This window comes from Rhinolophus hipposideros (assembly GCF_964194185.1).
Source record: "Rhinolophus hipposideros genome assembly, chromosome: 1".
NCBI classification, from domain to species: domain Eukaryota; kingdom Metazoa; phylum Chordata; class Mammalia; order Chiroptera; family Rhinolophidae; genus Rhinolophus; species Rhinolophus hipposideros.
Window position 1 is genome coordinate 81327889 of NC_138047.1, and position 16515 is coordinate 81344403.

The 16515-nt window shown below is 35.1% G+C and overlaps 1 protein-coding gene across 1 annotated transcript in view; it reads right to left on the minus strand.

Moving 5' to 3' along the window:
• The window catches only part of COL25A1 (collagen type XXV alpha 1 chain), a 436533-nt gene that overhangs the window by 209595 nt on the left and 210423 nt on the right, over positions 1-16515 (minus strand). The window contains exon 3 of the mRNA XM_081052890.1: positions 6027-6071. Coding sequence (XP_080909016.1) covers positions 6027-6071 — 45 coding nt within the window. The remainder of the gene's footprint in view (positions 1-6026; positions 6072-16515) is intronic.

The following is a 16515-nucleotide window of genomic DNA, read 5'->3' on the forward strand; positions in this document are numbered from 1 at the left end:
AAATACCTAGGAATAAACTTAACCAAGGATGTGAAGGACCTATATGCTGAAAACTATAAGACATTTTTGAAAGAAATTGAAGAAGACACAAAGAAATGGAAAGACATTCCGTGCTCATGGATTGGAAGAATCAACATAGTTAAAATGGCCATATACCCAAAGCCATATACAGATTTAATGCAATCCCCATTAAAATCCCAATGGCATTTTTTAAAGAAATAGAAGAAAAAATCATCAGATTTGTTTGGAACCACAAAAGACCCCGAATAGCCAAAGCAATATTAAAAAAAAAAGAACAATACTGGAGGTATCACACTCCCTGATTTTTCCTTGTACTACAGGGCTACAATAATCAAAACAGCTTGGTATTGGCGGAAAAACAGACACATAGACCAATGGAATAGAATTGAGAACCCAGAAATAAAACCACATAAATATGGACAGATAATTTTTGACAAAGAAGCTAAAAACATACAATGAAGGAAAGACAGCCTCTTCAATAAATGGTGCTGGCAGAATTGGATAGCTACGTGCAAAAGAATGAAACTGGACTGCTATCTGTCACCATGTACCAAAATTAATTCAAAATGGATCAAAGACTTAAGCATAAGACCTGACACAATAAACTGCATTGAAGAAAACATAGGTACTAAACTTATGGACCTTGGGTTCAAAGAGCATTTTATGAATTTGACTCCAAAGGCAATGGAAGTAAAAACTAAAATAAACGAATGGGATTATATGAAACTGAAAAGCTTCTGCACAGCAAAAGAAACTATTGACAAAATAATGAGGCAACCAACTGAATGGGAGAAGATTTTCGCAAACAGTTCCTCTGATAAGGGGCTAATATCCAAAATATACAAGGAACTCATGAAACTCAACAACAAAAAAACAAACAACCCAATTGAAAAATGGACAGAGGACCTGAAGAGACATTTCTCCAAAGAGGATATACAAATGGCAAATAGACATATGAAAAAATGCTCAACATCGCTAATCATCAGAGAAATGCAAATGAAAACCACAATGAGATATCACCTCACCCCAGTCAGAATGGCTTTCATCAACAAAACAAATAGTAACAAGTGTTGGAGAGGCTGTGGAGAAAAAGGAACTCTCATACACTGTTGGTGGGAATGCAGACTGGTGCAGCCGCTATGGAAGGCAGTGTGGAGGTTCCTCAAGAAATTACGAATAGAATTACCATATGACCCAGCAATCGCTCTCCTGGGTATCTACCCCAAAAATATAAAAGCATTTCTCTATAGTGACACGTGTACGCCAATGTTCATTGCAGCTTTGTTTACGGTGGCCAAGACATGGAAACAACCAAAATGTCCTTCGATAGATGAATGGATAAAGAAGTTGTGGTATATATACACAATGGAATACTATTCGGCGTTAAGGAAAGATGATATAGGAACATTTGTGACAACATGGATGGATCTCGAGAGAATAATGCTAAGTGAAACAAGTCAGACAGAAAAAGCAGATAACCCTATGATTTCACTGATATGTGGTATATAAACCAAAAAGAACAAGACAAACAAATGAGAAACAAAAACTCATAGACACAGACAATAATTTAGTGGTTACCAGAGGGTAAGGGGGTGGGGGGTGGGTGATGAGGGTAAAGGGGATCAAATATATGGTGATGGAAGGAGAACTGACTCTGGGTGGTGAACACACAATGGGATTTATAGACAATGTAATACAGAATTGTACACCTGAAATCTATGTAAATTTACTAACAATTGTCACCCCAATAAAATTAATTAAAAAAAAAATGATGCTAAGAACAGGAAGAGTATGTTAACTGCAAGTTACAATTGTCAATAATTAAATATTGCATGTAAATAAATATAAAATTTATCAATATATCTCATCATAATAACGTTACTGTTCATTAACTTTTATTCAGTTGCAAGAAAGATAATGGAAATATTTCATAAAGCCACTTAGTCTAAAGCAAAATTTGATGAAAAGCAAATACTTCTTGAAAATCATACGTGAGGGGGGTTTAAGAATTGGAGGCTCAAGAGGATTTCATTACAAGGTACTTCACCCATAAGGGTCCTCATGTTATGGGGTCCCAAGTACTATGGCAAGACTCCACTGTATTATTAAAGATAGCATATTCTATATATTTATATAGATATATACATATTTGTATATATACATATCTATATATACATATATACATACATGTATATATATATATTATCTTTTTCAAAATCAGTGGTTTTTCATTTTGTCAAATGTGAGCAACCTGAATGATCTCTTAGTCAGTATGAAAATTTGTAATTATACCTTATTTGATGAATTTGATGTAATTTGCTTCAACACAGTGTAAATTCTTTAAGGTGCAATTGAGATGGGGCAGTATTAATACTTGTCTTATGTATTAGCTATTTTACATGTTTTTTGGTCGTGCTTTTATTTATGTAGTTATTTATATCAAGGAATATTATTTGACCCATGGTCTTCCAAATCTGTGTACCAATCATTCATGTTATAACACATCTATCATTCGTAAGGAATTGGGATAAGGTGGTAGTCAGAACATGTTTAAAATCAGACATATCTAATTGAATTCCAGCTTTGCAAACCTTCTCTGGCTGTGCAACCATTGATAATTGAGCTCTATGACCCTCAGTTTCTACACTGAACAATAGGAATGGTAATATCAGAGAACAGTTTTGAGATAAAATGAGAAGTATGAGGGTTATGTGCCTAGAATATTGCCTGCCATCTACCAGGGGCTTAAAACATATGAGTCCTCTTTTTATATAATAACAAAAGGAAGAACAATTGAAATGCTTAGGTAGTAAAGAACCTGGACTAACAGATAGCTCCCAGAAAGCAAGAGCTGCATGGCTGCCTAAATTTGCGCAGAGCCAAAGAGGAAATTCTGGAATCCTGAAAGTCACCATAAGGCTGAAATGAGATTTAACTACCTCTTGTCTGTGTAATACTTACATCCACCAAAAAAAAGCCTTGAACACTCTATTCTGGCTGTAATCTCTGGAGTTTCCTCTGGGTAGTAGTGGTTTGTTTCTAGTTTTAAAGGCAGAGGATTAAATAAGAAGCCAAAGAATCAGGCTCCCAGGCCTGGGGCATGCCATCTGCCTAGTATTAAGCAAAAACTGAAAGTCAGTTACAGAAGCACAGTCATTTCTAACATGATTTATGTTCCATCCTTGAATGTGGCAGGAAGACTGCAAAAGATATTTGGAAGCCAATGCTTCCTCTGAATAAAGTAAACGAGTATAAGCTAAGCCCCTCTCCCTGGACCATGCTGGCCTGTTAGATAAGTTGCCAACGTGGAGTCTGTTAACCCTGGAGCAAAATGGCTATTCGGGATGAGAAAGTATCTTAAGGCCAATGATCATTGCTACCGTAAATGTACAGTGCACAGCACAAACACTGGGGTCAGACAACAGATATCCAGGATATTACTCAAAAACACGTCTAGCTCAAAGCTGACAAGATAATCTGTTCCTGTGAGTGCAAAGCAGACTGGAATGCTGCTGCTATGACCTACTCAAGCAAAGAAAAAAGAAAGTGCAACTCTCCAAGGGCTCCATCTCGTGCTCTTTATGCAGGCAAAACTCCAGCGGACTTCAAAGGGAGTGTTGCCTAAGGAGGAGTGTTGGACCAAGCCCATGGGGGGGTATCATTTCCACGATCATGTTGCCATTCTACATTTGGTGGATGGGCAAATGCAAATACTTGAGATACAAGGTTAAACAGATGAAAAAAGAAGTGTGAAAGAGCTTGGAGATTTGCTTGCAAAAACCCTCAGAATTCCAGGAAAAGCGTTTAATATCAGGAACTTCATAAGTTGTTTCCAAAGTACCAAGAGAGTAATTGGTTTGTGATGATACTTGTTAATAAAAGTTTTTTTAGTTGACACATTGCACTCCAACATATCACACGGTCACAAAATAGTGCACTTAAAAAGTAATTTCCCAAAATTAAGTACTCTTAACAGGTCAGTAACATTTTTCTAATTGAAATATAAACTATATTTTGATGTTATAACCAAGTTTTAACATACGTGATCCTGATTAATGTAGAACAGCCAAAATCCAGCAAAGATACTTACAGGAGGACCTATACAGTGGGGAGTGGATAGAGAGAAGGTAAGAAAAAGGGAGAGACAAATTAGTGAATAGGCAAAATATTAAGATTAAATAAAAGATTAAAGCATCATCATAATTATCAGCATAATACAAGAGACACAGAAGTCATTTAGAATTCAATGATTCTTAATCTTTTTTTTAGATCACGAACCTTTTGACACCATATCAGAAAAATACATTTACATCTATGTGCACAGAAAATTTTTCATAAAATTTCAAGGAATGTTTGGATTCCCTGAGACCTCTTTATGAATTACTAACATATTCATATATTTTAAGCAAAGACTGTCTAATTTATATATCAAAAAATTTAGATAAAATATGAATCAGGAGGATCTTTGGTCATTTATGATAGATCAGTTATAGAGAACGGATATAAATAACTTTCTTGAGATTGGTAAAATGGCTAAATTAAAAATGTACTCATTATTTGTTCTAAGAATGTGTTTTATTCGGTGGTATTATATAAATACCACTATATACCAATATATAAAAGAATAAACTCTGATATTTATATAAGTTTCTTTAAAATTAGGCATTCTCATCAAAACACTGGCAAAGTCTAAGAAAATTTCAATATTTCACACACTGTATGCTCAATTAAAATACCAGTTCTAAGTAAAGAATTGACTTTTGTATTTTCTACAAAACTGTGTATAAACATAAATTTTCACTCTTTTCCCTCAATCCTTTTTCTTTCATTTGAGACAAAGTTCAATTCAGTGATAATTTGACTTTACCAATGTTTTATCATTTCTTTTCCCTCAAAACAAATTCATAAACCATCCTCTATTACGAAACTTTGCACTTTGTGAAGGGAATACCTAGACAAGTTTCCAATTATTTAGATTCAGTGAGGTTTGATAACAAGTTGTGAGAATACTCTTAAAGTAAGAGTATGCTACCCAAATTATTGGATTTTCATAAACCCTTTCTACTTTGGCATCTTTTTTCCAAAATGAAGAGGAAATGCGACAAAAAAAATATATCTTCTCTCCTCTTTTTGATAGATTAGTATTTCTACTCTTTCAAACCTCAGTAACTAATTGTTTTTAATACCAAGAAATACAGAAAATAACATTTCTTAGCAAACACTAGAATCAAACCTTAAATTCACTTCACTTATGTTTTCAGAGTCATAGACTATATAGATAAGACTTCACTTATGTTTTCAGAGTCATAGACTATATAGAACAAGTAAAACAGTACATGAACTCATTCACTCGGATATCTTGCTTTCAAAAAAAAAAAAATAAGTTTTTATTTGACTCTTCTGTTTCACTTTACATACAGGGATTTGGCCTGAAAGCAAAAACTCACTGAAGTGGGCGTCAGGACAATTGGTTGTATTTCAAGTTCTGCTTATAAAAAATTGCATGGCCTTCGCCAAATCACCTGACTCTTCTGGGCCTCTGTTTCCTCAACTACAAAATGAAAATGCTGGATTGATTACTAAGGCTCCTGTCATCACGAAATTTCTATGGTTATAAAAGAGGAATAAAAATTCTCAAACTTTGAAAAGAATGAGAGTAAAAGCATGACAAAATTGTACCAGTTGGATAAAATAATAACAAAAGCTTTCCAAGAGATGTGCCCTGGTATCCCAAGGCATATGTTTTCACAGAAAACCTACATTTACTGACCAACTATGAAGATGGACGCATAGGTGAATGTTGCCACAGTGTGTGCTGCTAAGAAACGCTCACTATACACTGAAAAGTCAGACTCGACACAGTAAATCAGCCAAATTGGGTGCCAGTAGTAATTACACACACCCGCACGACCTCTAACAAGACAATATAATCTGAATTAGGAGGAACAGATGCAGGAACCTAAGCAGAATATGAATGACACAGAGCAGCTGAAAGAGAGACTTACCAGATTCTCCTCTTCGGCCTCTCTTACCTCGTTTTCCTGGAGGGCCTGAAATACAAAGAACAGTTTTTTGAATTTTTGGTTCCAAAATGGCCAGTAAATAATTTCTATATATTTTATCATTCTTTTTAACTAAGAACATCAAGAAAGGGACCAGACATTTGTAAAGGCCGGTTCTATTGTTGGTATTTCAACATAACTTTTAAGCTTCATTTAGTCCTAAAAGTTGTACTTGATCTCTTACCATCTAGTGCAATATAGGAACACGAAAGATTCCTAATTTTTGTTCATCCTGTCTTGGTGTCATCAATAAAGGCTTTGCTAAGCAAATTGATGGTGGTGAGATTTCATGTTGCTTAGGAAAATTTCTTTTCGGAAGGTTTCAGGATATTAATAATTAAAAGTACAAAGTACAAATGACTATGGTTTCTCTTCAGTCGGGTCCATCATGATTCTCTTAAAAATATTTAGTTGGCAGTTAGTTAAATGTACATATTAATGAAAATAATCTTACAAATATTTCTATTAAATGTGAATTTTCCTATATTGGCATTTCTCTGAGAACCAGCTAAGTTAAAGTCACAACTGTTTTAACTGTAAAGTGCTTAGGTAGTAACTATAGGTCTCATGCTTCTAAGGGGTTAGCTCATTATTGTCATTCAATAAATATTTAGTCTGTATGATGATCCCATTTTAAAAATGGAGAAAAACTTGTGTTTTTTTTTTTTTCAATGAGTTGCCCATGAAGACCACCAAGGTAGTATGTATCATACTTAGCACAGGATTCTATCCTCTTATGGCTTTCAAACCATTATCTTCAATTACATAATTTCTCCCCTCATTTCTTTGGGTAGGAATAGCTCCCACTGAATTATGATTCCAGCAAATAGAAGAGAATATTAGCCCACAATGAGAATTGAGGTCATGTAACATTTGCTGGAAGAAAGAGGCCAAGGAAAATACAGAACTTCCTGGTTTTAAAGAATGAGCTGCTAAGTTGGACTGATGGCTTCCTAATTCAAAAGTTCAAGACACAAGCAGTAGAGGCCTTAGCATCCAGCCGACTCTTAATGTGATCCTGAGCTACTGACTTCCGCATGGAAACACTCTGATGAGAAATAAGATCAGTGGCCCAGTTAGTTTCCCCTCAAGCCCTTACACAGAATAAGTCTGGCCATCTGGGTTTTGTAAGAGGTTAAAAACAATCAAGCAATAAAATCAATGGAAAATTTTAGGACAAACAGCTTTACAGCAGAGTCCAAAATTGTCATGAGAAATTTCAGATTTCTTTCTGTATTCTAGCATAAAAAGAAGATTTTATCATATTCAGGATATTCATGGCCAGATTAGAAGTAAAAGGAGAATCATGTAAACAGGTAAATCAATCCAGTGGGACCTTAATAGGGATGAAAAATATACATTTATACATACACTCACACACACATCTACACAGATATATACTGACATATTCTGATATTTATAGTATCCTTAAGATTAAAAATCAGATATTTTTCTATTATAAAATCAATTAAAGTAAGAAGTTTTTAGCAACTACTATATACTTATGATTGTCTGTGATCTGCATAGCAGGAGTTATAGGTCATAAGACATATATATCTTCCATGAAAAGGCAAAGAAGTTGAAAATATTAAAATATACACATGAAAATTTCATTAGTGGAATTATGTGAAGATGGCACAATGAGTTTATATTCTGATTTGTTCCTTCTATTCCAAAAATACAGTCAATTGTAAAAAGAAAAAGCATTTTAGAATTATTTGTATTAAAAAAGAAATGGACATGTTTACCGTCCAGAAATGCAAAGTGGAGAGCAGGGCAAAAATCATGAGCCTGCTGGGTTCCAGTTCTAGAAGTGGGACTGGTGGCCACGAACTCTATTCTTGAAGAATAAATGCCCATAAGTTCGCTAACCAGAGCCAGAATCACTACTTAAAGCCAGGGGTTTGAAAATGCTAAAGAGACACTGAAAAAACACCTAGGTCTCTCACTTAAAGGATGAGGAATGTATAGATATAATTGCTCAATCAGAAAATGAAGTAAGCATCTGCTGATATGATGTCTAATTCTATGATATCCCCAACATAAATCTGGGACAGAGTCCTAAAATGTCATTTTAAGACAAGTCTGGTCTAGAAGGCTGGAAGGTCAGATAAAGACAAACAAAATGGTTATGTAAGAAAAGGTGAGCACAGAGGAAAGAAAGGCAGACAAACACAGGGAAAAAACTACACCAAAAACAACAACAACAAAACCCTACTATTCATAATGAATATACAAACTAAAATTCCAAAAATATACAAAGACATCTAATGCTAAGAAAGACAGCACTCAATAATGTTATGAATTCTTTCCAGATAAAATTAATTTTAACAAACCATCAGACAATAGTTGGTATGTTAATTAAGCTTTAAGAAATAAATGAAGACGTAACATCCATTAAAGATCAGGGATTTTTAAATGTGAACAAGGGGAAAAAAAGAAAAGGGGATTTGAAAAACAATCCTTTAGAAATCTTAAAATGAAAAATAAAAGTCATCGAAATTAAAAAAGAAAAACATAAACCAATTAAGTGCTAGCCTGCATATAGTTGAAGAAAGAAATGATGTGGCAGATACAGAATGCATACCCTCAAAATTTACATGGGGAAATTCTCACCCCCAAAGATGATGGTATTAGGAGGTGGGGCTTTGGGCAGGTGCTTAAGCCCCAAGGATGGAGCCTTCATGAATGGGATTAGTGCCTTATAAGAGACCCACAGAGCTTCCTAGTCCCTTCCCCTCTGTGAGGATACAGTGAGAAGGCACCTGTTATAAAGCAGGAAGGGGGCCTCTGCAGAGGGCAACCCTGCTGACACCTTGATCTTAGACTTTCCAGCTTCGAGAACTGAGAGAAATAAATGTCTGTTGTTTAGAAGCCACCCAGTCTGTATAGCAGCCCAAACAGACTAAGACACTATCGATCTATGTATCTATGTCTCTATCTACGTTAAGAAGTACGATATTACTTACATCAATAAGAGAATCCAAAAGAAATGATAAAGAAGCCTTTGTTTAAGAGATAATAGATGATAATTTTCCAGAACTGAATATAGGAGTCCTAAGATTGAACTTATACTCCAAGTGGCAAGTAACAATAAATCGCAGTTAAGCACGTAGAAGGAGAAACTTCAGAATATTCAAGGATAAAGAGAAAATGCTAGGAACTACCAGAGGGAAAATTACTCACGGAGGTACTTAGACTGACTGCTATCTCACCCACAACAAGTGCCAAAGGGTCCAGTCCTGATTTTTATGACAAGTCTTAAGGCCTATGATTATATTTGTTTATCGGACTTAGTTTATCACTTGCTCCCTGAAGAATATTCCTGTTTAATAGAATTCATTATGTAAAAACAATAGAATACACAAATATTTAAAATAGTTTGAAATAAACTTTTAAAAAATTATATTTAAAAGAAATCAGACTATAAAAAAATAACAAAGAAGCAATAGTATTTTTTAAAGAAATCAAGAAACAAAGTTAGAATACTTCTGAACATGTCTGCCATAGTCTGTTATTCAAACAGAAGGCTTAGTGAAATGAATCAAATACTATGGGAAACCTGATTACATTGAGAATTGAGAAAAATAGAATCTAAGAAAAGTAAAAATATATATGACAAGACAAACATCTATTAAATATGATAAGGTTTTACAAAGAATTTCATAATATTTGAGAGAAAATGAAGGAAGCTAAACTAAGTTATGAAAGGATGGGAATCTAAACTCTATTGGATTTACAAAGAAAATACTAGATTTGAGAAGAGCATGTTACAATTACTAGAAGAAACAGAAGACTGGAGTGGGCATTATACTGAGCTAATAAATTATACAAAACTCTCAGTAAGACATAAAGATCTTGCTTACAAAAAGAATAAACAGAAGTTTTGAAGATGTCTGCTATGCAAATAAGACAATTTGATATTGCTTCTGAATTTAAGAGTAAAATAATAAAAAAAATTATATGGATGGGATAAAATTGACAATGGACAGCTGGCAGATCACCAGAGTGAGAATATGAAAAATCAAAAAAGACAAATGATGGCTGTTTCCCAGACAAAACCGATGTTAACAATAGTTGAAAAAGATAGTGGCCATTCCCATTCCGAACTGAGTGATGAAGTGTCAGCCAGGCATGAGCTGTAAGAACAAATATAGAAGCTGGAACCTGACTCTTATTCACTGAATTTGGCCAGATCTTTGCAGTAGAAATTCTCAGTACATTCTATCAGCAGAAAGGCATGACTCTGCAAAAGAAACTGATTCAAGAATATGAATGAGAAGAGAAAAAGCAGAAGCTATCAGCAACAAAGGAAGAGAAAACTTACAAGCAGAGAATTCATGAAATGAAGAATGAATTATAGAAAACAGAGGGAGGCTATAAAAACAGATTGCTCTTCATAAGAAATTTCATGATAACCAGTACTGTTCATGCTTCAAAAAGTTTTTGCTTGAAAGATAATGCAAACTGTCAGTATGAGACGAAAATTACTAAAAATTAGCCATGATGGTAATACTTTAAAAATCAGTGTTAAAAAAACCCAACTGCAGACAGATCATTAAATCACATCATCGCAATGTGTCTTAAGTCAAACCAGTTTCTTTGGCCCACAACTAACATTGCTGGAACACTCTACTCCTCACTAATGATGTACCTATCTGTGATAAGGCTCTTTTCTAAGATTATATACGTGCCTAGAAATAAACATATACCTATATAGATGGGCCTTTCCATGGTCTTGGGGGTAGATGGTCATTGCAGGTATCTGGAATAACCTTATCTGGTTTATCAGATAAATTACCAATACCTTGTCAATTCTACTCCTATTATTCAGATGTGATCACTCTTCTCCACTCCTACTAGTATTTCAAGCTGAGCTTAAATATAACCTTTCTGGGTACTCGGAGAAGAAATTATTTTTTATGGGGATTTTATTTGTATTTAAAAATATTTTTATGTCTTATAAGCATTAAACACACAGGAAGTGTTTGAGAAAAGTTTCAAAATTCATAATTGAATGGGTATTTTGTTTTGTTTTATATCTCTCTCTTTCAACATACATTTCTGACTGTGGCTGCTTTTTGGAGAGAAGAAATAATGTGGATAGAAACAAAAGGGAAAAATCAACTCAAAATGAATTAAAGACTTAAAGAACTGAAACCATAAAAGTAGAAGAAAACATAGGGACAAAATTCCTTGACATTGGTTTTGGCAATGACATTTTAGATATGACGTCAAAAACACAGGCAACAAAAGCAAAATATACCAGTGGGATTATATCAAACTAAAAAGTTTCTGCACATCCATGGAAAAGATCAACAAAATAAAAACTCAACCTCCAGAATGGAAGGAGATATTTGCAAATGATACATGCAATAACGGGTTAATACCTAAAATATATAAGGAAGTCCTACAAATTAATAGCAAAAAATCAAATAACCCAACTAAAAAATGGGGAAAAAACTTAAATAGACATTTTTTCCAAAGAAGACATACAAATGGCCAACAGGTATATGAAAAGGTGCTAAACATCACTGACCATCAGATAAATATAAATTAAAACCACAATGAGCTATCGCCTCACACCTGCTAGGTTATTTTTTTAAAAAGAAGATAAGTAGAGAAAAAAGAACCCAGATGCACTGTTGGTGGGAATGCAAATTGGTGTAGCCACTATGGAAAATAGTATGGAGGTTCCTTTAAAAATTAAAACAGAACTACCAAATGATTCAGCAGTTGCACCTTTGGGTATTTAGCCAAAGGTATTGAAATCAGGACCTCAAAGAGATACGTGCACTCCCAGGTTCATTGAGGCATTTTCCACAATAGCCAAGATATGGAAACAAAGCCCTTCAACAGATGAATGGACAAAGAAAATGTGATATATAGATATAGATAGATAGATATAGATAGATATATACAGTGGACTATAATTCAGCCTTTAAAAAGAAGGAAATTCTGCCCTTTGCAATAACATGGATGGACCTGGAGGACATTATGCTAAGTGAAATAAGCCAGATACAGAAAGACAGATACTGTATGATCTCATTTATATGTGGCATCAAAAATAGTCAAATTCACAGAAGCAGAGAGTCAAATAGTCATTGTCAGAAGCTGGGGGTGGGGGAAATGGAGAGGTGATGGTCAAAGTGTACAAAGTTTTAATTATACAAGATAAATAAATTCTGGAGCTCTACCATCCAGCATAGTCTATGCCTACAGCAAACAACATGGTACTTTACACCTAAAATTTGCTATGGGTAGATCTTATGTTAAGCATTCTTAATAATAATGGTACAGAAAGAAACTTTGGGAGGTGATGAATATGTGTATGGCCTTGATGATGGTGATGAATTCATGGATGTATACTTACCCCAAACTCATTGAGTTGTAAATATTAGATATATACAGCTTTTTCCATGTCAACCATATTTTAATAAAGTGCTTTAAAACAAAGAAAGAGAAGGGTCGGCCTTTGGTGATTGTGCATAGGTATGTTGTCATAAAAACCTGAGGATAGAGAGAAATGTAGCTATATCATTACACAAATGACCTCAAGGTCATTAATGACACGGGTCATTAGGGAAATAATTCCTGACTGAATTTCTGTGAAGGACGTAATGAACGCATGTAAAAGCACAAACTAGGAGCTCAGTAAATATTGGCCTCCCTTCTTTTGCTTTATTTTTATTTTCTTTTTCTATTTAGTCATTAAGTGATCATAATATATTTGAGCATTTGATAAGAAACACTGAATATGTGTGTGAATAAAAGTGTGAGAGATCAGCACTACCTTCTATTCAAAGAGGAAATTCAGTGTAATGAAAAGAACATGGAACAGAGTTAAAAGGTTTTCACTACTGTGTACATTAAGCCAACTTCCAATTAACCTCTTTAGTTTTCATCTGCCAAAAGATCTGGTGACTAGAACTAACTACCACATTTACATGACTGCTGATGAAAACTGTAAAGTGCCATATACTATGTGAAGGGACCGTTTCCTTTATTTTTCATTAATTCAGCAAGGCTTATAAACTGTTTTCATGATATATTACTGTCACCTTTGTCAATAAAAATAGTAAGACTGCTAAACAATTTGACACATCCTTATAAAAAAGCTGAAACTTCTTATGTTTCATCTCTAGAAACATAGGGATTCTTGAAGGACATCAGAGAAAATACTACAAAATACCTCAAACAACAGTAAATATTTCAAAAAGCAAACACTCCTATCCAGAATTCTGAAGGCAGACGAAAGAGGAGGCTGAGCTTGTGCTCAGGGAGGGAAAGAGTGAGTCCGAGCAGCGAGCAGATGAGCAAGCCCCACAGTGAGATGCATGCTGGGACAGGGAGGCCTGGAGGAGAGATGCGTGCAAACCTAGGCTCACCCCTCCACCCAGCAGACCCCAGGAATAGGTCTCCAACAGCTGAGGATGGCTCTAGGGAGGGAGGAACGTGCTGTGCACAGAGGAGACTCGGATCATCCTTTCTGAACCATCCATCCCATCCATCCTCCAGCTACTTTCAATAGACTAAACCAGATTTACCTTCAGACCTAGATTAACCTTACAAGCAGGCACAGGTTCATTTCAGAGCGTTCCCCAAAGTCCTCCCACCTGCTTGCTTGCTGAATGCCTGAAATTCTTTCAATATAGACCAAAGCCTTTCATTCCACAATTCGAAGCAAAAAAAGCTTAAATAGCCAATAACTGGGAGAAGTCGAATATCAGCTAAAATGTGTTTACTCCATATTCACAACACGTCTCTACTACAATATACCCAGGAAGTGATACAGCCCACAGTTTTTCACAATATGCTTCATAGTGGACCGTCAGGGCAGCTCCAATTTGTCATATCGAGTTGCAACCATTTCCAGTAAAAATTCATTGGCTAAAACAAGGTTATAAATCAATGATTCATATTTCTGCAAATATAAAAATCGAGGTAAAAACAACCTGCTGAAGGTCCCACACAGCAGACACCAGCTTCCTGGTTCCAACCAAGTTGTCATGCAGGGTGTCATGTGGGGTCTCTGGTCCCGCTCCCCACATAGGAACACAGGATATGGTGAGGCCAAAAAGGAACACCCACAGAGCCATAGATAGGGGAGTTATACTACTATATTCTCACTGGTGGCTGGGCCGGAGACACAGGAAGCAGGAGCCACACGATCTGCAACCCGCCATGCTAACTGCAATCTGTGCTTGCTAGTTCAGCCACCATCTTCTTGCTAGCCGCCACGTTTCTGCTAGCGTAGCCATGGCAATTATCTTAGTGGTCAATGGCTCACTGGTTACAGCTAACGGCCAACTAGCCACAGCTGATGGCCATCCGATTACAATTGATGGCCATTTACTACCTGAGCCAGCACCTTTCCACGTGAGGCCGAGAGCCTGGAAACTGCACTCCTGGCTCTGTCCCCACACGAGTTCAATGCTCTTTGCCTTACCACACGGCCTCTCCCTTTTGAACGCACACTCCATAGACTGAGAGACTAGACACAGCACAAACTTTCCAAACTGCTTTATTTTATCAGTGGCCTGCCTCATATTTTTATAACATGGCAACTTAGGCAAATATATATGCATATTGTTACCTGTTACAGTCTCCCACTAGACTGACCTCTTGAGGAGAAGAATTCTCTCATTTATCCTTATATCTCTAGCAACAGGCTCAGGGCTTATCACCTGATGAGCCTTAAAAGGAATACCGCCTATGGGCTATTTGAAGCATGCCAACATTATTTCATACCATGATCATTTTTAAAAGAAATAACTTTTTTTATTCAAGAGATTTATTTCCCAAGATATTTTAAATCAGCATGTACTCCACTATATATAAAACAGGCTTATTTAAGTATCCTTTATGTGTGTGCGTTTGTCTTAAAGTTCCTGGAAATGGAATGTCAGTTTATAAAAGAAAGTTAATCCCAATAAATAATAGGTATTAAGTTTACAACAGCCATGCTCCAAAACTCTCACTATAGAGTATTATTCAGATATACAGTATTTATTTTAAAGGCAACAAGTTCAATTGAAAAGTTGTGAAAGTATTTCTCCCTTTTTTTAACAACACAAGAGACATGCTAACAAATGTTTCAAATTCTGTTCTTAACGTTAGTAGAGTAATAAAAGTATAAAAATTAATAGTTTTTAGAAAAATAGTTTATTACTATGTTAGTAATAAACCACAAAACCTAAGTTGCTATATTTATTTGTATGTCCTAACCAGGACATATCATAACTTTACCAAGGCTATAAATATCTATAACGTACTGGCCCCCTAAGATTAGTAATTAATTATTTTGTCAAATTTCTAGAAGGAATTTTAAAAATCAAATAAAACTATCAAATCTTCAAATTAATTTTATAAATGTTTCCTTCATAAACATGCTTATTTTCTAGGTTTTATACCAGGAATTTTTTTCACAATTTTAAGTAAAACTTCTGAAACATAAAGTATGTGCAGAAATTGTGTTCAACGAATGGGAATTAAACAATGTGACTTAGGAAAGGTATAAAAAACAAAACAAAACAAAAAACTCCCTTCAGTGGCTAATGAATATGAGGGCATTAACAGTGTACACATTATGCCATCTACGCCAACTGGATGGATTTGAGTGTGTGTGCTGGTCTAAATGTAAAATGGCAATGCTTCCTTGGGGTAGTAGCCAAAATGGTTTAAAAGCCACTGATTTAGAAGAAACTGGGCTAGTTATTCCAAAATATACTTCTCATGAGGAGAGTACTTAAGCAACAAGGCAAGACCTTCTGGCAAAGTATGTTTTCATCTTTCTCATAAAATTCATTGAGAGCAGGACTCCTGTTTTATCTATTTCTGTATTTTTCCGATTTTAGCAATTGCTATGAAAAGCTTTTAAATAAACATAGGTAACTTACATCAGAATTGTGGTACATCTAATTCTCAACATTACTTGATCATTAGAGTTATTTTTAACTGGCTGAGTTTCTATTCCTCGTGGAAAGAAGCCAATAGGCAAAAACTGCCTTTTCCTTGTAACCCTTCTTCCCAGTTATTTCAATATAAGTTCAGTTCCAGCTGGTGCTAAGTTTAAATGAAGCATTTCAAGTTTACCCAAGAAATAATTGATTTGTAAATTTTACAACTAGGGGAAAATGACCATGTTTACAAGACAATTGGAGACTCTCACAAGAACATACTGAAAAACCACCGTACTTAATAAAAGAAACAAATTTCCAAACCAAGTGCAAAGAAACATTTCCAGGCTTTATGTAGATGGTTTGTTTCCAGAAATGGAATTCCAGCAAATGAAGAGTTGTCTTTATTTCTGTTTTCAGTATTTAGATAATATAGTAGAATATTCAATAGAAACTGTTCAAGAGAACACAAAGCCCAGTGTTGTCGTGCACTGACTTTAATGAGGTCTGATGTGCCATGGTTGTTATTTCTA